Source organism: Vipera ursinii (genome assembly GCF_947247035.1).
Source record: "Vipera ursinii genome assembly, chromosome: 13".
Lineage (NCBI taxonomy): Eukaryota > Metazoa > Chordata > Lepidosauria > Squamata > Viperidae > Vipera > Vipera ursinii.
In genome coordinates, this window is record NC_139526.1 from 14,976,660 (window position 1) to 14,989,470 (window position 12,811).

General features: G+C 45.3%; 1 protein-coding gene across 1 annotated transcript; it reads right to left on the bottom strand.

The window, feature by feature from the left end:
• Positions 1-1,456: 1,456 nt before the first annotated feature.
• On the bottom strand, positions 1,457-12,800 carry CDR2 (cerebellar degeneration related protein 2; the record flags this gene model as incomplete). The annotated part of the gene is made up of 5 exons (XM_083372675.1): positions 1,457-3,837; positions 4,537-4,701; positions 5,197-5,345; positions 6,495-6,607; positions 12,575-12,800. The coding sequence occupies 5 exons, from the start codon at positions 12,798-12,800 to the stop codon at positions 2,961-2,963; spliced, it is 1,530 nt and encodes a 509-aa protein (XP_083228801.1). The 3' UTR covers positions 1,457-2,960.
• Between the last annotated feature and the right edge of the window lie 11 nt (positions 12,801-12,811).

The following is a 12,811-nucleotide window of genomic DNA, read 5'->3' on the forward strand; positions in this document are numbered from 1 at the left end:
CAAAACAGGTGGAATTCTTGCTTTGCGCAGGCTGGGCAAAAAGATACTTCAAGGAAGCTGGCGTAAGAGATCAAAAATGTTGGCATATCATCTGTCTTGGAAACAGTCAGACATACATCCCCCTTAACCTGTTTTGCGGGTTGAAATGGGACACTAGTGCTGTGTATCCTGAAGAACATGGAAGACAAATGGAAACTATTCGTAGTTGCAGGTATACGTCCTGCAATTATGGCTGTTAAGTTGTAATGGTCATGTTTTTATGGCCTTTTTTGTTTTTTTGCAGTGGTGGTGAAGCAAACCCCGTAGTTGTTAGCCTTGTTAACCAAAGCCACTGTTTGCTATGGGAAACATCACAAGTTGCAGTCATGTGACTGCAGGGGCCCCAAGATGTCAGAACTTAAAAAGTCTCAAGTCCTAACTTCAAACGGTTGCTAAATGAGTGGTCGTAAGTCGAGGACTACCTGTATGGAAGTCTTTTTTTAAAAAAAAAAGTTTTAAATGGTCTTTTTACAACACGGCCCTCCTATTTTCAAACTAGAAAATGTGGCCCTTGGACACAATAAACATCTAGGTAGCCCATTTGCATAGGAGTAACACATTCATTTGTGTTACGTATGCATGGATGTAATCAGTTACTGCCCTTTCTTAAGGGATCGGCTTTAAAACCAAAGCCTCAGTCTAGCTTTTTAAAATTTGATTTATAGCCTGTGACGATGGACCCGTGAATCGCACACCTCTTTGGGTAACTTTAGAAGGTATGAAATTGTTAATAGTCACCATCATTCATCAAAAACAAACATACAGCCCTGGGAAATCCCTTAACAACTCCCCACCCCACCCCACCCCGAGAGAAATTGTCCCATCTTTCAACTCCAAAGTTCTTCTGAAACAGTCAAGACTTCATAGGGTCATGAAACGCCGTAAGAATGGAGAACATTCAAATCTGCAGAGACATCGCAAGGAAGGAGGGCCACGCTAAAAAGATCCACTTCCCCAAATCCCACTGAGGCTCTTGACTTCAAGAAGCTCAAAGCCCCATCTTGAATTCTATCAGATGGGTGGAGGTGGTCCCAAAGCCATGAAGGACCTTCAAAAAAGGAACTTCAAAGAAGACAATGGACATCAGAAGTTAGCTAGTATTCCGTGAGTTCATTCAACCAGTATCCATAACTACTTGAACCTCTGGGGTCAGCTGCAACTTCCAGATACGCTTCAAGAGGAGACACACACCCCAGTGAAGGACACTGCAGAAGTCCAAATGAGACAGGTGTAACCGTAAGCAGGACCTCCCAACCCAAGAAAAGTAAGTGATGCACCATCTCCTCTTTCAGCAGGAATTGTGAATACAGGACACCCTCCCTTTAATAAACTACACACCTATAGTCATCAACAGGATTGCTACACCCCTTCTACTGCACCCTTTGGTTGAAGTCGGAAGCACATGAGATGCACACGCTTAATTGCAGAAAGGATTTATTTGCTCTTTGCAAAACACCGACAAGACCAAACAACTGGTTAATGGAAATACACCGTGTGTCCAGCTTCCACCTGCAAGTAGTACAAGCCACCCTCAGTAGATAAAGACAGATGTGTTTGTAACAGCAGCCTAGAGTTTAAAACTGCACTTGTGGGAGTTTGTTTTTTTTTTCTTTCTTTCAGGCAGCTCAAGTTGTTTTACAATTAGTAATGCAATATGAAACGGATCTTTTTTTTTTTTTTGGAAAAACAAATCACCTTTTGTAATGCTGGTTCACAGCTTACCTATTCCTGTGTATTTGGAGAGAACTGTTGAACTTCGTGCTCTTTAATTTTTTCTTAAAAACTCAACTTAAGGTTTAAGGGGCTTTAAATGCTCAACTTAAACGTTTCCGGGACTTCCTTCAGACAAAAAATAGCAAAACGCTTGCTTTGAAAACTACAGTGTTATTGGGCCTTTGCAATAGACGCGGGTTTCTGCAGGAGGTTGAAAAGGGTGAAATATCGTTATTATCACAGCATAATCTGGCCCTTGTCTACACACAGCATAACGGCTGGTATAATAGCTGACTTTGTGGCTTAAGCTGATGTAGGGCCTTAGCAATTTGGCCTCAAGTTGGCTGTATGGTAGGCTATTTCCAGCAAATCAAATCCTTGAAGACACATTGGACGGTTTTTAAATTTTTAAGTGAAATTTGGGGACACTTGTTTTTATTTCGCTCTAAGCTAATCAGTTTTCACAGGGAGACTGTTTTGTAGTATTCAGTCTTCCAATGAAGCAGAAGATTGATGCAGTGGCACCCGGAGTTTGATTAACCAAGTTATACACGCACCCGTACATTTCTCCAATCCTTGAATTCAGTTGTGTGTTTTTTTTTGCTCGTTTAAATGAGAGGCCACGCTGGATTTTAAAATAAGACAACGGCATCCCGAGGATATGAAATAGTAACAGATCTGCAAAGATTCCCTGGCTTAAGGAGCAGAGTGCACAATGTTTTAACGGCTTTCTTGCAGTTACTTATATATATGACAATGGCACACTAGCAAAAATCATCTATATTTTGGTTTATTCCAAGCCAGGAAGAATCTTAAGCTGAGGAAAGCTGTCATTCTATAATACAACAATCTTCTCTGTGGTTCTCGTTTCTACAGTGCATCAAACTTTTTGAAAAGAACGAGGATGGTTAATAATTTGAGTTGTGCAATAAAATTAATTTTTTTCCAAATTGGTTGTCAGGGACTCGCCCTCCGGGGGGGGGGGGGGGCGCAGAAACTTGGTTCATTCAGGGCGAGATGGAATCAACCGGGATTCCAACTCCGCAGAGCTAATCGAATGGATCCAACCCATTTTACAGAAAATCAGCCGACCTCGAGCCAAGTTACGTTCCCTAAGGAACATCAGAAGGGTTGCGTCATGAAAAGAAAAAATATATCTATATTTTTCAACACCCCCCCCCACCCCCCACCATCGCAGCCATACTTTTTTAAGGACATTGAGAAGAGAGAGACTTATATTTTGCCCGATGTTCATCAATTTCCTTTCTAGTTTCCTCAATACGATTAAAGATTTCCTTGAAGAGCAGTTTATATTCAGGGGAAGCATTGGAAGAAAAGCTGGCTGAATCGGCAGTCGGGGAACCGGGCTCCCTAGGACCCCCCTCCAGGGGTACGCTCCCACCACGGACCTCCTTGGGGCGCTGTTTTGAGGTCTGCACGGCCTTGTGGTCCAGCAGTTCTTTGTCCGTTTGACACTTCTGCAGCAGTTCTTCGTACTTGACCTTCAAAGCGTTGTACTGGGCGTCCACCTCGTTGAGTAGTGAAACGCCCCGTTGCTTCACGGCTTCCGCCCTCCTGATGCAGGTCTCTTCGTGGCCTCTGAAGAGGTCCTCGCCTGCCGCGCTGCCGCTAAGCCAGCTCTCGCTGCTGCTTCTTTTGAGGGACCGTTTCTCAAGTTCAGGAAAGATGAAGGACATCCCGTCCCAAGGACCTTGGCCGAGTTCTCTTTCTAAGGGGTCTTTGAGAGAAATGAAGAAAGATTCTGGGGGCAGCTGCTCCGCCCCGTTCGGACAAGGGTTTCCAGAATTAAAGAGCTGCTTCATTTCAGTCACCTCTCTCTCCAGTTCCTCCACTCTGGCCTGGTACAGATGGTTGTCCACCAGCCGCTGCTCCAGATCCGTGTTTTCCTTCAGCAGAAAACTGTACTCTTCCTCCATAGAAAACCTTTTCTCCTTCTCCAAGTTGAGTTGAGTTTGTAAGAGCGTTACGGCCTTCTTCAGACTCTGGTTTTCCTCTTCTGCTGGACTTAGCTGACTATCCATGGAGATAATCTTCTCGGCAAATATATGGTCATAGACAAAATACCTAGGCGTGCACAGGGAGAGAGAAGGAATATGCTTAGTGGGCTTTGCCCAATCAATCCCGTTTCCCATTGCATATGAAAAACAGCGGCCATCTGGATACGTCACCATCTGGAGCAGGGGTGTCAAACTCAATTTCATTGAGGGCTGCATCAGCATTGCAGTTGCCTTCAAGGGGCTGGGTGGGTGTGGCCTACTGGGTGGGTGTGGCCTACTGGGTGGGTGTGGCTAGTGCGTATGGCCTACTGGGTGGGCGTGGCTAGAGTGCGTATGGCCTACTGGGTGGGCATGGCCAGCTCTACATCGTTTGCATCAAGGGTGCCTATGGGGGCCTGGGCAGGAGTGGGACAGATCTGAGGGTCTCTGGCAGAAGGAGGGTCTTTGGGCCAGGGCCAAGGCAGTGGGGGCCGTTCCCTCACTGTTTCCAGGATGGCTTCGCGGGCCACATGAAACCACTTCGTGGGCCGGATCCTGTTTGACATGTCTGATCTGGAGGAAACCACCCAAAGTGAAAGAACTTGGGTGTATTTATCTAACTCCAGAATATTAGTTAAACATCAGTTTTCGATCCATCCTATTTTCTTCCTTGTACGAAAGTAAAATTCCACTTGGGAATTTTGGCTGAAATATTACCACGCGAGATCAATAATTAATTCTCAGTATTCCTCCTCCACATTGTTGCTCGGGCGAGTTTGCCACTTACTTGCGGAGATCGTACAGTTCTTTCAGGCACGGGAAACTCTGGACCGATTTGGGCTGCTCGGGCCTTTCGTAATTTACGTGGCTTTGGCCGGAGGTCTTCAACTCTTCCACCTGCCTCTGCAGTTCATCAATGTGAGTCTGGAGGTTGTCAATGGTTTCCGTGAGGCTAAAAGGAAGTTTAGAAAAAGCACGTGAACCAGCATGGATAGAGCCGTCAAACTCCTCCAGGTATCCGAGAGGACTGCGCTTGCTCAAAGTGTACAGTTTGCTGTTCTGACTCGGACCTCCCCCTCCCACAGCCAGCAGGTAACAAAAGGGGCCCTGTGAACATCGCAGCTGATGGATCTGATAAATTCGTCATTGCATTGCTCTCCGATTAGGTTTTTTTTGCCGTGCATCTGATGAAGCAGCCACAGCTCACGAAAACTCAAGGCCTTCCAACACAATTTCTTAGTCAGAAAAAGGGCCTCCAGCCTTCTTTTTTCTGGGGGGGGGGAAGGAGGGAGAAAAATCAAGCAAGCCTACATACAGTCCATTCCATCACTCAACCTCCTGCTTAGATAATCCTCTGATAAAACTGGGCAAGGTCCGCGATGAGTCCATTCACAATGAAACTGGCAGATGGAAGGGACGTTATACCCGCCGCAGCCAACTCAATTACCTTCCTATCTTTTGCTGGGACGCTCTGCTGTCGGCCACCAGTTTTTGATTGGCATCTTCTAGTTCTCGAGCCGTGATGTCCAGCTGTTCGTAGACCTTGGCGTGTTGATCGTTCATTTGACGGAGAAGGTCCACCTGCTTGGTGAGATACTGCCAAATGAAAACACATAAGAGGTGTTAAACCGGCAGCTTCCGAGCGACTTTCCAACACGGAGAGTTGCCTAATTTTAGGACTCGGGATATGCTCTGGGAAAATGCATACTGAAGGAGGAGAAATGAAGGAATCACTAATGCATCATCAAGGAAGTTTGGAGGAGTTCATCCCAACTGTTTTCCTTCTCCCCTTTTCCACTGCATGTAAATCATTTTAGAAATGAAATGGTTTGAAGTTGCTGGTCAAAAATCTTTGGGGCACACCAGTCGCTTTTCTTAAGCCCAGACTGGACAATATATATAGCCATTGCTAAATTCAATTGTAGATGACCAATTAACGAGTGGCAGTCAACAATATTTGGAAAGCATTTCTAGTGTTTGCTTTCCAAAACAATTCAGGTGTTTATTTCCCCGATAACTGCTGATGTATCCCCAAGACGTGATCTTAAAGTAATGTTTGTAAATCACAACAGATATTTATCTCATTTATGTGATAAATATAACACCACGCCGTTGGTTGTCGCTAATGAATTGCCTCAAGTCTTGGAAAATTGAGTTATTCAGGGAGAATCTCTCTTAACTTCCCCAGAGATACCTTGCTTGATTGAAAGCTATATGAAATGCTTAGCAGCTTTCCTCTTAATTCCCCCAATCCTTGTTTTCCAACTGGTAAAAACTGCTTCCAAAGAACCTTGAGCTCAAATCGGCTGATGTAAGAACGCTAATCGTTCTGTTTTAAAGCTGCTTGACTGCAGGGGCATTTTAGTACCAAACTATGAATTTCTATTTGTTTCTCGTGCTGAATACTGAAAAACAACAACACCTTTCAGTCTGTGCCACTAGTATGTGGTGCTGATTTATTAGCCAGAAAAGTTTCAAGTGCCAAGGATGTGATGGAAACCAAGCTATTACAATCTACAGCTTCTTCAACAATCTACACAGCTTTCATTCAACACCCTAAGCTGAAAGTAAACCACACGGTAACTCAATGCAACGTGTCGACTCAGCTCCTGACGTTCTCCACTTTAAAGAATCTTGGTGCAAACGTGGTTCGTTGGGCTGCCTCTCCAAACCTCTACATCCCAGCAGAAAAAAAGGAAGGCTGAAGTGGTATATAATTCAATGTGTAAGCCAGTCTTTAGTTACCTCTATTTCCTGCAGTTGCTCCTGGTTTGTGGAATACATCTGCTGCAGAGAGGATTCTAATTCCGTGTTTCGGTCCAAAAGAGTCTTCCCCAGTTCAGCAGCCAGATGAAGATCTACAAACAAATTGTGGGTGTAACTTTATTTCATGCAGCACTATGTTGTTGTAACTACTGTACAGGCATTAAAAACAATCAAGCAGCGTATAATTTCTGAACTCTGGAGGAATAAAGGTTTGCTTCATTCATGGAGATTAATGGCCCATTTTAAAATCTTTAGATACCAAAATGGCTTTATTATCTAAAGCTTTAATCTATGCCTCTTACTTTGCCCTTCAGCGCCTCAGTGAAATGTTAAAAAGGTGCAGAGTTAGCGAAGTCATTTCAGGGAAGATTTTGAAAACAGATGCATCAGATAGTCTATTTTTCACCCATTTCTTTTGCATTCAATTAACCAAACTACAACGAATTAACAGCCACCAAGGAAGGAAATGAACAAGGATCACATTTTACTGTGTGGCCCTTAAAACGCACGGTTTCAAAACACTGCTTTTTGTTCCTTGCCTAAATATTTGGTGTTAATGCTGGCTTGGTCCCAGAGAATGCAAGTTATTTTTAAACAGGCCAACTTTGCTGGTATTAAGTTGGTACAAGTTTCATCATGCAAAGAATTGGCAGATTGCTAAGTATCTAAGACCTAAGGAGCTTAAACCTTTCCCAATAACTGTATAACATACAAAAGCACTTTGCTGTTCACAGTATTTCACTTGACTTGTGGTGAAATTCATTCAAAAGGTTGTCATGTTGACAAATAGTACGACAGAATGACAATCTCTTGGAGAAACTAAACACCCCAGAAGGGCTGTTAACACCTCTACACATCCTTTGTGCTTAATTTTAAGCTCTCCATTTGCTCTGTTTTGGCTAAACTTTTGCACCTGAAGTTAAGATGTTTTGGAAAGAAGCTCCCCATGCTACAAAAAACTGCTACAACTTTGACAATTATATATATGTGTGTGTGTGTATGTGTTGACTGGAAACCAAACATAAGGGGCATCAAGCCTTAAAACGTACAGATCCATTGTAACTTCTCCATGGCACCTATCAGTGTGAAAAATGCTAGGAAACAAGTTTGGGCTTCCTAAAATGTCGGAGGACCCCAAAATGTTTCTGCCTAGGACAATTTCTCTTTGGTGACTACAAGCTATCTTTCTTGATCTCAGTCGTACTGTAAAACTATCCTGGATGCTTCTTTTTTTTTTTGCAAAACATTCAGTCTAGAATTTGGTGTAATCTTTTCTAACCATCGGCAGAATTGTCAGGAATACAGATGGTGACGTTAGCCCAGGCTTAATAATTCAAAGTTCATTACTTGCGTAGCTATAACTTCCACGCTATTATACTCTACTATCTCTGTCCAGCAACCATCAAAGTCTACAAGCGACAAGGCATCGCTTTCTTGCATCAAATGATCCAAGTAAGGACAGGTAGATCTCAAATTTGTTCGGCGAGTTTTGCCCGATTTTACGACCTCGCTTGCCACAATTGTTTAAGCGACTCGCTGCAGTTGCTCACTTAGTAGTACAGTTGTTAAGTGGAACTGGATTCTCCACGGCCTTTGATGTGAGAAGGTCACAAAAGGAGATCACGTGACCCCGGGACCCTGCAAAGCGTCATAAATACACTACAAGCCAGTTGAATTTCGATCGTGTAACCAGATGCTTCAATGAGAAATAAACAGCTTGGCAGTGCCACTGGTTTGCAATAGCTTGTAAACCATAACTATAGGGTTATGGTTTGGAAAATTAATCATACATGCCAGAGTGCAACATTAAATGGCGTTGACAGTCTGGAACAATTAGGCCAAAGTTCAGAGTACCGTACAATAAAAGAAATCACGTCTGCAATGTTAAGTGTTGTGAAGGAAACAGTGCCTGCAATTGTTGATAAATTTCGACCTGTCAGATAATATAATCTTCTAATCTAGCCGAATAAGCAATTTAGATGTTGCAACCAATGCAATATTTCTAACTGGCCATTTTAAGCAACACAATAGTCCCAATGGTTTATCGTGACTTTGGTTTTGGTTTTTTTTTTAAACAATGAAAATATGCCTTTTCCACTTTGAAACCAACCTGAAACTGGGCAGGATGTGACAACAGCTGCATTTTCATTGCATCCAAAGCCAAGAAATCAGGGCTGGGACTGATAATTGAAAAAGCCAGTACCATACAACAATTTAGAGAATAAAAACCTTGGATTAAATGAATCTATGTCTCGGATATTGCATCATCAATCAAGAGAGCCAGGAAAAGGGGAACGTTTGAGTCCTATTTGGAGAAAGTCCTTTATATAAAGCACTTCATAAACAATGCATTCTCTCAAATGAAAGCTATGCCTTTTAAATGACAGGCTGTTGTTAAAAGTGAAGGAGAGATGTTTTCAGATCAGCTACACACTTTTGAAGGACAGGTAAGAATATTTCCCTCCATCAAAAAATATTCCAATATTTTTCCAGCATCCAAAAGCAGGCAGACATCGGATAATACCAAAAGGCAAAATATAAATTTTGGTTGGTCCTTAAACAGAACAAAATACCGAACAGAGTCACCAGTATTGTAGAAAAAGCACTTATTTTCTTTATCTGCACCACAACTTTTATCTGTGAAGTCTCTGGACTTCACACCCAATTCCTGTCTCTCCTCTATACTGGATGCCCCATCGGAGCAAGTATGGCATACCCAAACACAATCGTTTGAAAAGCTTTAAATTCTAGAGTAAATTCCCCACCTCCATCCTATGGAACACGAAATAACCCTATTTGTAAATTTAAAAAGAAATAATATAAGACATCTGTATGGAGATTCTCAGTCATCCAGGTCATGGTTGAAGAACTGAAGTAAAGAAACTTCTTGGATGAGAAATGTTTCAAGGGCGGAAAAAAACACACACCCAAGAAAGTCCAGTAATAAGACATCTTTATTTATTTATTGCATTGCTTTATTTGCCATTTAACCTAAAATCGGATACTCTAGCCGCCCAAAAAACTCAAAGCAGGCTTTCTCTGCATACCTGTGCTAAATTATGGGGGAATATTCCCAACGAGCTAAAAGTTCACTGATTTGTAGCTTCCCAGAAGTCAGTCTTTCTTTTGGAAACTGTCTTTTGTAGGGTTTAGCTCTATTACTCCTCCCAAGCAAGGATTAGTATTCTTGGTTGAACTCGGGATTTAGTTTCCAAATTAAACACGCTAAGGACACGGGCTTAGCCATCTTTAATTGCATTTAAAAGTCTTTCCTTAGGCTTTCGAAGGACGTATCTTCAAGGGCAATGTTTTTCAACCTCAGCAACTTTTCAGAGGGTTGGAATTTAACTTATTATTTATTTTATTTATTAATGGGATTTATATCCCGCCCTATCTCCCGAAGGACTCAGGGCGGCTAACAACAAAACATATAATAAGTACAGAAATTAAGATAAAAATAAAATTAAAATCATCTGTGCAATAAATTAAAATTAAAAACTAAAAATAAATTAAAAATTGTAAATATAATTAATTAAAATGCCTGTCAGCCCAGGTCAGCCTGGTGGAATAGGAGTGTTTTGAGGCTGCGGCGAAAGGATTGGAGATTTTGGATCAACTTCCCAAATTCATCAGCCACCAGACTGGCTGGGAAAATTTAGGGACCTGATGTCTACACCTTTTAAAGTTGCTGAGGTCTAGGGTCTTCTGCCTACGTTATTTATTCTTTGTAAAGCCCGCTTCTTTTCCTAAGCGCTTTCTATTCTTGCCTAGCCTACCTTCCCATTTCTTCCTCGTTTTTTTTTTTCCCCCACCAAGCATCCATCCATCATTTCTCCGTAAAAGAGGCTTCACAGCTGCGTCCCTCCTCCATTCATTGTCCTCCTCCCCGCCCGCCTCTCACTTTTGGGCCGCCCCTCCCTGCCGCTCTCCTTTTGACTCCTTCAGCTCTTTCAGGATTCGCATTTATTTCCCCCTTTATCCCAGGGTGAAATGCCTTTTTTTAATAAGGCGGAGGTGCCATTTGGTTCCCCTTGGACTATTATTCCGCATGGAATAACAGACGATTATTCTGAATGTAGGGGATGGGATGGAGGAACAAAGCGGGGCAGGAGAGATGCGGTTGGATGGAAGGAAGGAAGGAAGGAGAAAGGGAGGGGGAAGGAGTGATGAAGGGAAGAAAGGAAGGAAGGGAGAAGAAAACGGAGAAGGTTGATGGACGGGAAGAAAGGGCAGAAGGGAGAAGAGTGGCGAAGGAAGGAAGGAAGGAAGGAAGGAAGGAAGGAAGGAGAAAGGGAGGGGGAAGGAGTGATGAAGGGAAGGAAGGAAGAAGGGAGAAGAAAACAGAGAAGGTTGATGGACGGGAAGAAAGGGCAGAAGGGAGAAGAGTGGCGAAGGAAGGAAGGAAGGAAGGAAGGAAGGAAGGAAGGAAGGAAGGAAGGAGAAAGGGAGGGGGAAGGAGTGATGAAGGGAAGAAAGGAAGGAAGGGAGAAGAAAACGGAGAAGGTTGATGGACGGGAAGAAAGGGCAGAAGGGAGAAGAGTGGCGAAGGAAGGAAGGAAGGAAGGAAGGAAGGAAGGAAGGAGAAAGGGAGGGGGAAGGAGTGATGAAGGGAAGGAAGGAAGAAGGGAGAAGAAAACAGAGAAGGTTGATGGACGGGAAGAAAGGGCAGAAGGGAGAAGAGTGGCGAAGGAAGGAAGGAAGGAAGGAAGGAAGGAGAAAGGGAGGGGGAAGGAGTGATGAAGGGAAGGAAGGAAGGAAGGAAGAAGGGAGAAGAAAACAGAGAAGGTTGATGGATGGGAAGAAAGGGCAGAAGGGAGAAGAGTGGCGAAGGAAGGAAGGAAGGAAGGAAGGAAGGAAGGAAGGAAGGAAGGAAGGAAGGAAGAGTCCTGCTGGGGATGATGGAATTCCTTTCAGCAGAAAGGAGGGGAGGGGTGGGCTGGGGGAGGGAGGGAGGGAGGGAGGGGAGGATGCTAGCACAGGTGAGCAGGAAGAATTAAAGACAAAGCCAATCTCCGAAGGAAGGAGTGGAAGGAGGTGCGGAAACCCCCCCCCCAGTTAAGGAGGCAGCTAAAAGGTCGCCTCTGCCAGCCCTAACCAGGCATGCTGCAGCTTCCCAATCCCGCCCAGCTGGGGAGGATGGGGACCGGAGTAGAGCGAAGGCAGGGAACTCTCTGCAGCTGGAAGCCGCCCCACCCACCCTGCCCTCCCCTCTGGATTAGCCAGGAAGTGATGGGAGTTGGGGTCCCTTGGCGGCTGGAGCTGGCTGGGGATGATGGGCCACCTTCCCATGCAGGATTACAGGGATAAACAGGGTTCCACTCTACGCCTCCTTCCCCCCCCCCAAGTCTAGAGGATGGTGGCTAGAAGGTAGTTGCATTGGGTGGGGTTAATAGGGAGTGTAGTCTGAATGGGAAGGGGGAGGATAATAGGCACTGGAGTTCCAAACCCTCCGCCCCAGCAGATGGTGGGGTTGGGTTGGTTGGGGACAATAGGAACTGGATTCCAGGAGAGGAGATGTAGGAGGATAATAGGCACTGGAGTTTTCGCACACACACCCCCCAGCCAAAGAGAACGCTGACTAGAAGATGGGGCCGCGTCGGTTGGGGATAATGGAGAGTGTAGTCCAGGCCTTGATCTCAGCGAGGATAGGAGATGGGAAGGGGGAGGATAATAGGCGCTGGAGTCCCCACCACCACCAGCAGCAGCCAAAGAGAACGCTGGCTAGAAGACTGGGGATAATGGTGCGTGTAGTCCGGGGCTTGAACTCAGCCAGGAGAGGTGATGGGAAGGGGGAGGATAATAGGCGCTGGAGTCCCCCCACCCCACCCCACCCGCCAAAGAGATGGGACTGCGTCGGTTGGGGATAAGGGGGAGTGTAGTCCAGGGCTTGAACTCAGCCAGGAGAGGCGATGGGAAGGGGGAGGATAATAGGCGCTGGAGTCCATACCCCCCCACCCCCAACCAGCCAAAGGGAACGCTGGCCAGAAGATGGGACTGCGCCGGCTGGGGATAATGGGGGAGTGTAGTCCAGGTCTCGGGCTCCGAAGGGGCAGTCTCACCTTGCTGCAGGTCCTGCTGGTCGTACCACGGCTCATCGTCTCGGATCTCGAACTCCTCCACCAGACTGTCGGCGAGCATCGCGCCGCCGCCGCCGCCGCTCACCGTCCCTGCGGGCGCCGGGCTGCGCGCCGCCTTTAAAGCCGCCTCCGAGCGCCTCCGAGCGCCTCCGGACTCTCCCGAGCGCCGCGCCCCGCCCCTCCCGGGCGGCTCGAGGGGCGTGTCCATGAGGGCGAGCG